This window comes from Hydra viridissima, unplaced genomic scaffold (assembly GCF_058129835.1).
Source record: "Hydra viridissima isolate aposymbiotic clone 2 unplaced genomic scaffold, HvirCarnegie_v1 scaffold_1, whole genome shotgun sequence".
Taxonomy (NCBI): Eukaryota; Metazoa; Cnidaria; class Hydrozoa; order Anthoathecata; family Hydridae; genus Hydra; species Hydra viridissima.
Genome location: NW_028324300.1, coordinates 30,174,857 through 30,189,907, shown reverse-complemented (window position 1 = coordinate 30,189,907; position 15,051 = coordinate 30,174,857). Strand labels below are relative to the sequence as shown.

The 15,051-nt window shown below is 25.8% G+C and overlaps 1 protein-coding gene across 5 annotated transcripts; it reads right to left on the bottom strand.

Annotated features, from left to right (window-relative positions):
* Positions 1-1,393: 1,393 nt before the first annotated feature.
* Positions 1,394-14,383, bottom strand: LOC145192146 (dynein regulatory complex subunit 11-like). Of its 5 annotated transcripts, XM_090100700.1 has the most exons (27): positions 14,217-14,383; positions 12,451-12,538; positions 12,126-12,212; positions 11,982-12,040; positions 11,257-11,347; positions 10,941-11,054; positions 10,233-10,277; positions 9,864-9,919; positions 9,479-9,563; positions 7,490-7,561; positions 6,978-7,183; positions 6,806-6,890; positions 6,639-6,653; positions 6,416-6,514; positions 6,235-6,310; positions 6,036-6,111; positions 5,084-5,156; positions 3,941-3,988; positions 3,637-3,698; positions 3,156-3,346; positions 2,808-3,007; positions 2,597-2,680; positions 2,375-2,474; positions 2,208-2,285; positions 1,946-2,094; positions 1,745-1,831; positions 1,394-1,591 (listed from the first exon to the last, which is right to left on the bottom strand). In XM_090100700.1, the coding sequence occupies exons 1-27, from the start codon at positions 14,225-14,227 to the stop codon at positions 1,484-1,486; spliced, it is 2,445 nt and encodes an 814-aa protein (XP_089956826.1). In that variant the 5' UTR covers positions 14,228-14,383; the 3' UTR covers positions 1,394-1,483. The 5 variants fall into 5 exon arrangements, 4 of the variants coding, with proteins under 4 accessions (XP_089956826.1, XP_089956835.1, XP_089956845.1 ...); XM_090100709.1 differs by lacking the exon at positions 6,639-6,653; XR_016456475.1 differs by lacking the exons at positions 3,637-3,698; positions 6,639-6,653.
* Positions 14,384-15,051: the final 668 nt, after the last annotated feature.

Here is a 15,051-nt window from a genome sequence, read left to right as displayed (position 1 = left end):
GCTACAGTTTGCACATGCTTCAATTTAAAGCGATATATGTTTTCCAAAAACACTAGCACGGTAAAAAAATATTTGTGTATTTTATTATTTTGCTTATTTATTTGCTTCTATAATGATTAAATTTATTTTAAGTACTTCCGTGATTTTCTTTTTAATATTTCAGAATTTTAACAGTGATGAAAGCATTACCTCGGCCGATGAAATGGAAGTCATTGATGACCAATTTCAACATTTAAGCAACAATATCATTGATCTGGTTAATTTCGATGAAAATTTGAATATCTTGTTGATTGAAGCAAACGAGGTTGTGAGCGACCACAACTTTCTTCACATGATGTATGGTAATGATCCAGTAACGGAGCGGACAGTATTTGTACAATTTAAAACCGAAAAAGATTTTTGTCGAGTTAGTTTCTTTTTTTAAAGACGCTTTACCTTTTTTAAAAAGACAATGTACTGAATTTATTTGTATACTAAGATTTTCCCTTTAATTTAAAATATAACTTACACTGTTTTGCTTTTAAATAATAATTAGCAAATGTCAGTAACGGAGCAGACATTGTCACATAAATTAAATTTTTTATGTCATTTAAATTTGGCTAATATACTTAACATGTAGGCTGTAGTTATAGTACCCAGTATATTTCATTACAAAAATAGAATTTGTTACAAAAATAATAATAATTCACAGATGCAGTTACATTTATGTTACGGTAACGGAGTGGAAAAAATTATTGGGCCTCATTACTTGATGATATCCAAAAACATTTAAAAAGCAGATTCGTGCAAAACCAAATCTATTTTGTACATCCCTAATGATAAAATTTACCATACTTGTTAAAATTTTATAGATAGTCCAAACTTTATTTTCATGCAACATTAGTTGCGACAAAACCGTCTTATGAGAAATTGACTCATATGTCAAATATTTATTTCATTGAACAAAATTTGTTAAAAAAGCCACATCAATTAATCGCTAACCCAATACATTAGAATGATATTAATTAAAGGGTGCTACTACACTTTTTCTAGTATTTTAGGATTAGTGCTGTGTCTGTCATATGACTTAATACTCCTAAATAACCATTAATTTAGTCATAGTTTTAGTAAGTGCCCAAGTCAGTCACTTTAATAAATATTTTCTGATTAAGATGATTATTTTTCGATGATTTATTGTATGAATAATTGCAACCAGTTTAATAACGAAAAAAAAAACTTTTTTTTTTTCTGATAATACGGTGTTCGAGTCCCCGATATACCGTGTCCCGTTATACCGTTTTAGAATTCCAACAGCAATTTTTTTCCGATTGCAGCAATCAGAAAATTTTTACTGCTGTAATAAAAGCAAATATTTCTTTCTGAAAAAAAAACAACAACAACAACATGAAACTTGAATTAAAACACATCTAAAATTTCAAATGAGAAACGAGATATTTACTTAAATAATACATAAACTGATATCTATATTTTTTTTTGCATGTTACTATTTCTTCTTTTTCTTGTCATTTTTTCCTTTTTCTTTATTCTTATCTTCGTTTTCTTTACCCTGCTTTGCACGTTTCTTTCCGAGCGGTGTTTTAGCGTACCATATCTAAAGTGTAAAAAAAGTAATCATTAGATTTTTTTTTTTTTCAAAACAACACAAATAAATCGCTTAACATCTTCTGATAGGGTGATATATCGAAGTTGCAGAGCATCTTTAAAAAATTTGAAATAACGACAATTTAAAAGTCCATAAATTTACTTTAAAAATTTTCTCTTCTTCGATTACCGGTTCAATTTTCGCTAGTGACGGCACAAACTCCGAAGCTACTAATGGACTTTTGTCAAGCTAAAATGAAACTTAATTTTGGTCAGTACAAGGTAATAATTGGAAAAGGATTAATGAAGAACCTAAGTAGGTAATGTTGGTTCTTCAGGATAACAGCTAGGAAAACAAAATCACCTGTTCAACACGCTTTTCTGTAAGTACTGATTTGACAGCCGCAACTATATCTCCGGGAGTGTATCCATCTGTAATTTTCGATAATGAACTAACGTCTAAAGAATCTGATATCCGGCCACCGTACGTTTTGATTATATGAGGCCATAAAACTAAAAAGGAGATTACTAAAGAAATATTTCTTACATGTTGATGACGTATAAAGATGAAAATATTAAATAAAAAATTTCTCAATAATATTTCAATATGAGAATCGTAAACTTACGAAATCTCGATGCGTAGTCTGGTCGTGGTATAAGTAAAATCTTTTGATATACAGCACAAAACGATTTTACTTCCGCGTCTATCAAAATTTAGTTAAGAACAACCCAAAAATAGCGTTTTTATCGTTCGAGTTCAACAAAAAAAAAAACCTCATTACGAAAAAGATACTGTATGGTTCACGGGATGTGCCAACTATCAGCACTCTATCTGCAGGCTTCATCCCTTTAATAACCTTGGGAAGCATTTTTTTTAACCTTTTTGGATCGGTCTAAAAAAAAAGCAGCAAATTTTGTTAATTTCAAAATTTTTTGGGAAATTGCAACTATAATTTTTATACCAATCAAAATAACTCGAAACGGTTGCTATACTTCATCATATACATATTTTTACTTTAACAGTTTTTGGAACTTTTTTCAAAAACATTTTTTCGCAATCACCAATATAAATGACTGCCGGCGGAACAAGGCGAGCAACCTAAAAAATTGGAACAACATTTATGAAATTTTACTAAGTTTTTAAAACTAAAATTTTAATGAAAATATAATCGTTAAAGCTTTAATTTAAAGACGTCATTAAATCGAAATGCAAAAAATCTGCTAACTTTGAAAACTATATGCAGCATCATTTTCAACCCCGATTTCCCAGGGTATTTTCCGGCTATGGTGGCAGCTGTAAGATCGAACAAAATAGCTCCTGCCTCAGTGCAGATCGCATGCATTAGCAGTTTTTTCCCACAACCACGTGGTCCAGTTATTAACACAGACTTAATCAAAGGTGCATTCTCATGAACAGTTTGCGAACCTTGGAAAGGATGATTTATTTTAAGGTTAAATTTATATTCATACACTTTACATCTTAATCAATATTTCTTAATTACGTCTTATAAAATTTCGCTCTTAAAGTTAACTAAAGTTCACAGAAGAATTTAAACATTGATCGATAGCCGTACCAAGTGGAAGTATGCAAAACTCTGTTATGACTCTTCTTACATCTGAAAGTGACGGCATAGGTTCAATATTTATTTGTTGAAGAGTGGTTCCTAAGTAGCTATAATCACCAATATAATCTTTTAACTTTACAAGAGGATAGTTAATCAAGATTCCAGCTTGCATCAATTCTTCACAGAGAGAGTCAAGCGTCCTAAAATTAAGAAAATGACAGATAAAAACATAGTTTTTGTTAATAGTAAAAATGTCAATACATTTAATATATTTAAACAAATTGTTTCTTTATATAAAAAGTGTAAAACATTTAATTTTGTTGTCACATTTACATACAAAGTACTTTAACTCAATAAAGTATATTCAAATAACACTATTTAAAACATAACACTATTTAAAACATAACATACATCATAACTATGATAACGTTGAATCAAAAGTTCAATAAAGAGTTTACAAAACACAAAAAAATTCATTTTGTTTTTTCACCGATCTGAAGTCAAATCTTTTTCTGTTTTCTTTTTCTTTCCTTTTTTTTTGCTCTTCTTTTTCTATTTAACAACAGAAAAAAACTTTTTTTTTAGAATTTTTCTTTAGATAGAAAGAGATGAAAAGAGATGCAAAGATACGGAAAGAGGCATATTTACATGGACACCTGCAGTCATCAGACCCATCATTAAATGCTATTTCATTAGTTTATTGTAGATTGTTTATTGCTAAATGTAGTTTAACTTGATTGGTCTATTGTAAATTGTTTATTGCATTTTAATTTAATAGGCTAATTAAAGATTACCTTGTCTGCTTTTCCTTTTTTCTTTGTTTTAGGTTGTTGATCTACAACCTGTAAAAGGTACAAAGTAACCCAGTCAATACAAAGATTATAAAACTAGAAGGAAAATCTGTTGAATGTTCATATGCATCCATTAAAAATAAGAGTAAAAGAAAACCATTTTGGATAAAAGTAAAATGGAGCAAAAAAAAAAGCTAAGATGTGTTGTTATAGATTTAAAACTATGGGTAAAAGGTTTGAATGAGTTTCATGACAAGGTTCAAATCAATAATGCTTTTTTAAATCTTTATGAAATTGAGATTGCATGTTCAGTGCATGTGTACAACAGGTTATTATCGGATTTAAAATTCCACAAGAACAGGGAAGTTTATTTGATATTAACAATAAAAAAGTAAACACTGAACCAAACAAAGTTGTTTAAATTTGTTGGGAGAAACGTTGAATATATTGCTGTTGTAAATAAAAAAACACTAGAAATAAAATTTGTTTTATCTTTGATGATGTTTAAGATATTTGTGTAAAGACACATTGATGTAGGTTTTTACGGAGTTTTGTCGCCAATTCCGGCATTTGCCAGCCTCTCTGTTGATTGTCTTTGTCATTTTTGTGTTCAGCCTGATAGGTTACAACAAAAAATGTCCAAAGGTTCAAAGAAATCTCGGTGAAAGGGTCAAAGTTGACAAAATAATCACAGAATTGACATTACAAGCAAATTCTAAGCATTTCTGTACTAACAAGATATCTGTAGTAATTTTTTTATATAAGATTAAAGAAGTTTTTTTAAGCTAAACAAGTTTTTTCTTTTATGAGATAAGGGAGCCAAGAGGAGTCCAAACAAAAAAATATTTTTTACTCCAAAGATTTGTTGTGTAACAAAATGTTTGAGAAATTATTTTAATGCTCAGAAAGATTGCATGTTTTGAGTTGATACTAAAAATGGTTTTCCAAAAAAACATCTGATAAATTTTCAGTACCATTAGCTTTATTGGTAGTAGAAATTTATTAAAACTAAAAAAGAAACCAAAAAAATTTAAAGTTGATTCGTGTTTGAATCAAGTTGGCATCAATTTTTAATTTGTCTTTGATTTGATTTCACCATAAGTTATAAAAGATAAACAAAGATTAATAAAAATATAAAACACTAACAAGTTTTAAGTTCATTAACTCTTCGCGCATGAGCTCATCTATTTGTAACCGAATTTCAGCTTCCACTTCCATACTAAGAAAAAAAAAATCTTTTCTATAATAATAATAATAATAATAATAATAATAATAATAATAATAATAATAATAATAATAATAATAATAATAATAATAATAATAATAATAATAATAATAATAATAATAATAATAATAATAATAATAATAATAACAATAATAATAACAATAATAATAATAATAATAATAATAATAACAATAATAATAATAATAATAATAATAATAACAATAATAATAATAATAATAATAATAATAATAATAACAATAATAATAATAATAATAATAACAATGATAATAATAATAATAATAATAATAACAATAATAATAATAATAATAATAATAATAACAATAATAATAATAATAATAATAATAATAACAATAATAATAATAATAATAATAATAATAACAATAATAATAATAATAATAATAATAATATTAATAATAATAATAATAATAATAATAATAATAATAATAATAATAATAACAATAATAATAATAACAATAACAACAACAATAATAATAATAATAATAATAATAATAATAATAATAATAATAATAATAATAATAATAATAATAATAATATAATAATAATAATAATAATAATAATAATAATAATAATAATAATAATAATAATAATAATAATAATATAATAATAATAATAATAATAATAATAATAATAATAATAATAATAATAATAATAATAATAATAATAATAATAATAATAATAATAATAATAATAATAATAATAATAATAATAATAATAATAATAGTAACAAAAACAATAACTATAATAAAACTAATAATAACTAACAATATAACCAAGTGATAATATTGTAATAAAATAAATTCTATTTAATTAACATCAAAAATGAAGACTGACCGCTTTTGTTCTTTTATAATTTCAATGTCATGCTTTTGATGGAAGTTTAATGACTCATCTCGTTGTTCCCAAACCTCTGTTTATAAAAGAGGTCAAAACTTATAATAAACTCAAAGGTTGTAAATCAAATTTATTGAAAGGTTTTTTCTCATTAACTCTTTAAACTAGCCTGTTTAAGATTAAAAGTTTAAGATTAAACCTTTAAATTCTCTTTCCTCTTCTCTGATAATGGGTACAAACATTGAAGGCTGAAACAATATTCCTTCAGGCTCCTCCTTTAAAAAAATTTGTAAAAAAATCTTGCAATTACAAAAATTGTCCTGTAATTAACCCAAAAACTAATTTTTTTTAAAACCACACTTAAAGCATTAAAATTATGCCTTTTCTTTTTTGTTTTTTTTAGCATCTTTACTTTCTTTTACATTGCTGGTTTTCTTTCCTTTTGCATTCTTATCTTTTCCTTTTAGTGGTTCAACTATCTAAATCAAATCAGTAAAAAAAAAGAACCTTACTACTTCTTTCCAATCTTCAGCAAGTTATTGCAAATATTCCAAACAAAAAATATTTTAAAATGTACTTTTGTACTTAGGTTTCACTATTTACCTTTTTCTCTTCATTCTGAAATAAATACATTAAAAAAATACATAGAAAGATAAAGTGTAAAAATTAAGAATCTTAAACTTTTTTCATTTAACTTTTTTTTAAATCTAATAAAAAAATATTTTTGTTTATTTATGATGAAGATGATCCTTCTTAAAAGGGAGTTGTACCTCAAAAGGATCTTTTAATTTAAAAATTGCATTGGAGCCACCTTCAGATTCTGATGGATACTCAGGAAATTTCCCTGTAGCATCTCTATGATATAAAATAGCTTATAGTAAAAAAATTAACAACATATAACAGATAAACAAAACCTCAACAAATTAAAAACACAGAACTGACCTACATTCAATGAACCATTGTCGTATTTGATCCTGCATGCTCTCCTTAATGTCAATCCCCTCTATGTCCCTTATCTTTTCCTTAGTTGTAATAAGAGCTTGTTCATATTCTAATTGATTTTCTTTTTTCATAAGGCGGCGATGCTCAGCCACTTTAGTTGCTTGGTAAAATGACAAACTATCACAGGTATTCTTGTGTTCTGGTTTCTTGAAAATTATATTTATTGAAAAAAATTATACAAATTATATTTATAGAAGCATTTTATACAAATTTATATTATTTGAAATAAGTTTTATTTTCTTGTATGTTTTATATTCATTTGAAAGTTTAACAACTCAATAATCCTAAATTCAGTTTTACCTGCTATATAAAAAAAAGTGTGTTATGGTAAAGTGAAGCCTTTGTTTAAAGTCAAAAGAAAGTTTCTTTTTTATTAAATTATTTGTTAGCTTTTTTTTAGAGCATAATGAGCAAATTAAGCATGAAGGTAAAAAGATAACATAAACACACACCATTCCAATAAAGACAAGCTCTTCATCTCTGATTTTCTTCACAACTTTTCTAGCATTATATCCTTTCCAAGTCTAAAAATACCAGAATTTATAGCTGTTCATTTATAGCAGATCATTTTCAAAAAAAGCTCCATAAAATTGCTGAGAAATGTTTTTTTCTCATAATGAATATTTATAGCATTACAGCATAATAAAAATATTGCTTTACAAACAAAGAAATACTGATATTTCCTTGTTGCTATAAGGAAATCATAATAAAATTTTTAAACAACTTAAAAGAGGTAATGCTACTAACAAATGTGTGTCAGATATAATCCCTAATCAAACCAAGAAAACATTTAATGACAAGTAGCAAGAATCCAAATCTGCTGTTCTAGGAAAAAAATGTGAAACAATATAATTCCAATTGTAATTATTAATATGATGGATAATTTCAGTCAACAAGTTAAATAGATATTTAGGTATAACTCATTAAGCTATGTTTGCTTTATCAAAAACCTTTTTTGTAGCAATGAACTCTGTTTGTCCTTAAGCTGTCAAAAAAAACTTGTGTTCAAAACCTTTTGATAAATGTCAGCTACATTTCAGGTAATAATTTCTTTTCCAATAGAGGAATTCATAATAAAATCTTTTTATTGATCCATACACAGATGGTTTACCAATCAGAGCAATGGCCTCAGATCTAGATTAATTTTTTAGATGTGAAAATAAAATAAATGATGCTCACATTCTAATCTCAATTTAAAAGTACTTAGCAAAAAAAGGTCTTCATTAATTTGGCAACTTCATACATCTATTAGCGCATGCGTAAAATTATTCACTTGGTTTGCAAAAGTCATCAAGGCACAGAGAAGCTGCATTTATTATTCTTTAGTTTAACATAAATGTTAATCCCGTTTGAATCACAAATGAAATGGCATGAAATGACACAAATTTTTGACAAAAATAAGTTCTTTAAAAATATTGTCAGCCACAAGCTGACAATACATGAAATACATGAAATGTAATTGTGAACTAAAGGAATTTTTACTTTTACAAGATTACACATGTTTTGTAAAAAATTTTCTTAAAAAATAATGAACTCTTTCTTACTTTTTTTTTTTTTTTTTTCATTTACATGACTGGTCAGAAAAACATGTCCCTTTTAATTCAAAAACTTAAATATTATATTGTTATGTATTGCTCTATTAATAAAGTTTTTTCTTGTTTTACAGAAAGCCAAATCAATTGTAACAGTTTAGATACCATGCTTGCAGAAGATTCTGCTACTAGCATTGCTTTGATTCACTATTGTTTTATTATAACTCATGTTTGCATGATGTTAATGTCTCTCTCTCCTGTAAAGGCCTTTAAATAAACTTTTTTAAAGCTACAAAGTTGGCTTTGTAAGATAGTAGATCTTGTGACCAGTAAATTACAAGCTGGTTTTAACATCTTTATATTTCTGTATTTTTTGCTTCCATATCATTCAAACAAGATTAGGGAAATGATTTATGTCATTTCAGATCACTCAACTGTAGATCATTCAACTGATCATTCAACTGTAGACCATTCAACTGATCATTCAACTAAAGATTGTAGCAAAGAAAATTGTAATGTACTGTGTAAGCATAAAAAAGCCCCATAATTCTGAAATAAGGTTCTAAAATTGTTTTTTAACCTTGAAGAAATTCTTATGCTTTTAATTATTTTTACACTAAAAGTTGATTTCAAACTTTAGCCCCAGGTTAAATAAATAAGAGAGCTTTTATATATCTTTGATTGCTGCAAAAACCTGTTTCTATCTTAAACTAGTTAGCTCAAAACTTTATGAGATCGAAGACCTTGTAAAACTGACTTTTTCATGAAAGTTTCTTTGGTCGAATGTGCCAACAGAGTGTAGGAAGGTTGTTTCAAAGATTAGAGAAATATTTTTTAAAAAAAAAAATTTTAAACCTACAATTTTCATTTATCATTCATCTTCAAAAAAATAGTGAATTGACAGCTAACCTTTTGTATTTTGACAGAAGCAAGATTAGGAGTTAATATGGGTGAACCTTTTATAGATGCAAGCTTGTCACGATCTTCTTGAATCCTACAATAAAATGAATTAAAAAAATAATAATTTTAAATATATATATATATATATATATATATATATATATATATATATATATATATATATATATATATATATATATATATATATACATACATATATATATATATATATATATATATATATATATATATATATATATATATATATATATATATATATATATATATATATATTAAATATGTAAATATATGTAAATATATATCTATATATCTGGATCTAAAATAACTTTTAAGTGAATAAAAGTTTAAATCATATCTAGCAATGAAAAACTACCTGAATTCTTCAAGGAGAGCATCTTCTAATGTATCTTGTGTTGCATAATCAGCTGACTATTATAATAAATAAATAAATAAATAAATAAATAAATAAATATATATTGATATATATATACATATATATATATGATTTTTTTCTTAAAAGGACTTAGCCCATCCAAAAGACAATTTAAAATTTCTGATTTATAACTAAGTGAAAACAGTAAAGAAGAAAAAGAAAAAGGAAAGAATGATCTATTTGCACCTGTGGTTATCAGTTCTTTTTTAAACTTTGGAATTATGTTTTTATGAAGTCCATTCCAAAGCAAATTTTTAAATTTAAGAACACAATAGATTTAAAATTTGGACCCAATATTTAAAAATTTACCTGCATAGATTTGGTTTCCTCTGCTCTTGCCATGTTTTCCTGTGACTAAAATTAATTAAAAAATTAAAAAGGGATCTTGCTTTTACATTGGACTTAAAAAATTTAGCCATTTTCACAATATTTGTAATCAATTTAAAAAAAAATCTAAACTGCAAATTACTATTTTAAGGTAAATATGAAAAAAATTTTAAGGCATTTGAAAATTTGGATACATTTTGAAACTTTACAATACATACTTTCATCTTTACAAAGACATGTTTTTAAATATAAGTTTTTTTAACATTTCCAATTATGTGAAAAAATTAAGATGTTTGGAGGTAAAGATTTTAAGATGCTTGTAAAATTTTGAAAACAAAACTATGAGAAAAAAACATTTTACTAACATTTTTTTCAAATGCAGAAAGTGAGATACATGAGTTTTACAAAACTAGAGAAACATCTTCTAAGGCAGATGCATTTTTAAAGCTTTCTAAAGCTTTCTGAGAGGTTTTAAGACATTGTTAAATAAATATTTTAAATTTATCTTGACCCTAACATAATAATTGTTAATCAGATCTGCAAACTTTTGACTCACTTTCAGGTCCACATTTAAACTATGTTAGCATAGGAAATAATCTACAGAGCAGAAATACATTTCAATTGTAAAAAAAGGCTGAGGTCTTAAGTTTTTGTGTAAGAATTTATTAGATGGAGCTCAAGTTAAAATACCTCAGTTTCATTATCAGCAGGTGTTTTTAGTTTAGCATTTAAACCAAATTTATCTTTGATAGGATGTTTGCTTTCTTCAATAAAGTACTTTGGTATAGAAATCTCAACATCTTTCTAAAAATTGAGTAAAGTAATTTGGTTTAGAAATCTCAATATCTCTGTAAAAAACAAGTAAAGCAGTTATCATCTTAGATAACTTATTGTATATATATATAAAATATATTGTCAGTTATAATCAGTTTAAAATCTATAATACAGAACAATTTTATACAATACTTTAATTTACTTTCTGAGAAAAGTAAACTAGCAAACTCACTGGTGTTAACTTCAGATCGGAGACAACATCATCAAAGTAATGGTATTCTGAAAATTCCAATGATACCATGTTATTTTTCAGCTCAAGAATTCTAAAGTTTCAAAAAATAAATATCTAACTGTTAAAAAAAAACAATGATTTACTAAAAGGATATTTTAAATTACCAGTGTATATATAATTAATTATAATGGTAATCAGCTCATTCAGTTTTGGATGCTTTTAAAGTAATTAGATTCCTATTAATAATAATTTAAGAATCTAATCACCTTTCTTATGCAGGTTTCACAAAATTTTGTTTAACAAACAAAAATTTTAAACTTTTTCAAAATGAATAATTGTATAAGTAATCTTATAGTTTAACCATTATAGTATAATCTACCAACACATGACAATCCAAAAACTTTACTATCTCAGTAATCTGATGTTTTAGCTGATAACTTTTCGATTTTTACCTTAACATTTTAAAAAACAAAACAAAAACAAAACAAAAGTAAAAACGAAGTACCAACTAAAAATAGATTGTTAAATAACTACGGCCATAATTAGGTAAAAAAAATTGTCCTTAAAGAAATAGCTGTAGGTTAACATAAAATAACACTGTATGGAAAAAAAACAAAAACCGAGCGCAGTAAATAATCTTGTGGTTTTTGGTATAAAGGAAGTTTAATTTTCAAACAATTCATTAAAAAAATCTTTTTTTTATGAAAAAATGCTAATTATCCAACCTTCCCATGATGCCATCAAGAACTTTTCGAATAACAGGTAGCTTTTGCGGATGAACAATCTTTGCAATTAAATTTAATAGTTAGATAATTACTTAAGTATTTATCTAATAAGTTAAATAAAAATAGTTAAATAATAAAAAGTACTTGATCATAGCACTCCTCAAGTTTCTGAAAAATTGTTATGTATTTGACATAAATTACTGCCAAGTTTTGAAAAGCAACAAGACGGTCCTAAAAATAATCTATTTTAAAATAAAAAACTGTTTAATGCTTTTTAATTTCACTTTCAAAAAATTTCTGCTTTTGTTTTAAATTTGAAAACCACACTTGAAATAAGAACTAATATCTGATAAATAACTTTAAAATATTTTAAATTAAATTAATTTTCTTTAATTTTTTTATTTTCCTTTATTAAGTCATCTCTAATAAAGAAGTGAAAAATACACAATTACTATTATTATTACATTACCTTTTCTAATTTTCCAGACTCCAACTGTTCAACTTCTAGAAGGTCTGCAATAGATGCTTGAATATTAAACCATTGCTTATTGTATCCTCTAAAATCAAGTAATTTTCAAACAAATTATGCTCTTTATCTAACTCTGATGACAGAATCTTAATAGTCTTCATATATAAAAATACACATGAAGACTTTTAAGATTAACTATTACTTTTCATAAGCCATTATGAAAAGCAATCAATTAATCTATTACATAACTATTTAACAATTATTAGGAGGTTAACTTAATTTAGAAGCTTTTTATTATCTTAAAAAAATACTTGTTTCTAAATGATAAAAAATGTATTTAATCAAAATAATTTCAATTGTTTGCAACAACCTCCTCCCATCTGTTTGATAGTATATGAATTCCATCATAAAAAAATATTCTGGTTTTTGAGCTATCCAGCATTCAAGCAAATTTTTGACTTCTTCAAAGCAATTAAAATGCTGTTCTCTAAGTGAATGCTAGATTGACCAAAACAAATGATAATCTGATGGAGCAATGTCTGGTGAATATGGCTGATGGGGTAAAACATCTCATCTCAATTTTTTTAAGTGTTGGTTTTATACATTTTGCAACATGTGTACAAACATTGTGGTTCTTAAATATTACTTTATTGTGTTTTTTGGCTGGTAGTTTTTCTTAAAGAGCTTGATTCAAAGCGATCATTGTTGTTGGTAGCATATGCCTATTATAGTTTCTCAAGGTTTTAGCAGTTTATAATGCAGCACCCCTTTTTGGTCCCGCCAGATGCAAAGCATAAACTTCTTACCATGACATTTAGCTTTGACATAGATGTTGATGCTTGACCAGGGTCACACCACAATTTTTTTCGCATAGGATTGTCAAAATAGATCCATTTTTCATCAACTGTAACAATTCCATGCAAAAAGGATTTTCTTTTATACCTTTGGAGAAGGTATAAAAGAAAATCCTTTTTTCCAAATCTCTTTTTTTCAACTGGTATGGCATCCTTTTACTTTATTTTTAGATCTTTCCCATCAATTGTAAATGCTTACTAACAATAGCTTCAGTGATTTCTTATTGCGTCAGACAATTGTTTTAGAGTTTGAGCAGAACCTTTGTCCAATAATTCTTGTAACTCCCTATCTTCAAACTTTTTTGACTGACCAGGGCACTCCTTGTCATTTACATCAAGATCACCACTTTTAAACTGTCTAAACCAGTAGTCACATGTTTTAACAAATAATGCACGCTCTTCATAAGCTTCTGCAAGCAAATGTTGACTTACTGCAGCAGATTTCTTTTGATTAAATAATAAAAGCAGCACATGCCACAAATGATCTTTTGAAGGCTCAAAACTGGTCATTTTTGGTTAAAAAAAATTAAATTTTTATTCAAATTTACTAAATAAATTATGCTCAATTTTCAAAAATCTAGGAAAAAAAGAAAATAAGCTTTTAGGTTTGATAGTTTAATAAGAAACTTTTAATTTACACAAGCGATACATTGACAGTAATGTGTGCTTAATACATATAATGTAACATTTAATAATATAATATATTGTAGTTTCTTATACTATATTTATTATCTTATACTACAATTTAAACTTTTATTTATATATATATATATATATATATATATATATATATATATATATATATATATATATATATATATATATATATATATATATATATATATATATATTGTAAAAAGTTTAACTTTAAAATTACAATAAAAAAATTAAAAATATAAAATTGAAGCTTACATATTAGACATCTTTGTCAGACTATTTGTTTAGCTTGCTAATTGCAGTATTTTATCAGTTTAAAAATTGCAGTACTTTTATCAGTTTACATTTGATTATCAAGTATAAACTTTCCGATTACCCGAAAATTTCCACCATTTTCGGGTAATTGTTATTTAAGGATATATACATATACTAAACTTGGGGGTTTATTTATCCCGCGTTTTTTTTTTTTTTTTTTTTTTTTCGTTCTTTTATGCGTTCATAGGTGGCGGATATTATTATTGTTAAAGAGAATAATAGACACCAAGTCGATTTTAGAAGAGAAAGTCTTAGAGGACCTGCCTTCAGACCAAATTTATCTCTTTAACATAACTAATACAGTTAAAAGTGGAACCATGTCTGATAACTTGTTATTGAGAAAGCCATGTGTTCAAAATCACGCAAGGTGATTTAGTTCAAGCGTTATTAGGTTAACACTTTGTATTCACATTTGATCTTCTAGCTGTATCAAATAGTCCAGAGATCCATCTGTTGCTAGCAGGCAACCTGTTTTTTCAAACAATCTATGTCAAAATTTATTGTATTTCTATTCCAAAATAATCAGTCGGTTAATTGAATTCTATGGTTCTTTTCTATGGAAAAAAAAGAGTGTTTTTTACAGAATCATTTTTTTAAAAAGTTTAAAAACATTTGAAAATTGGTTAAAAAAAAAAAGAGATAGGGTTGTTAGAGTTTAAAAAAATATAAAAAACTTAATTGTATTTTAGATCAGTAATCTCATTCGTAGCCCATTGGATTCAGTTTCTTCTCCAGAGAAAATGATCAAAGCGATCAACTGTTAAGCTCAAAGTAT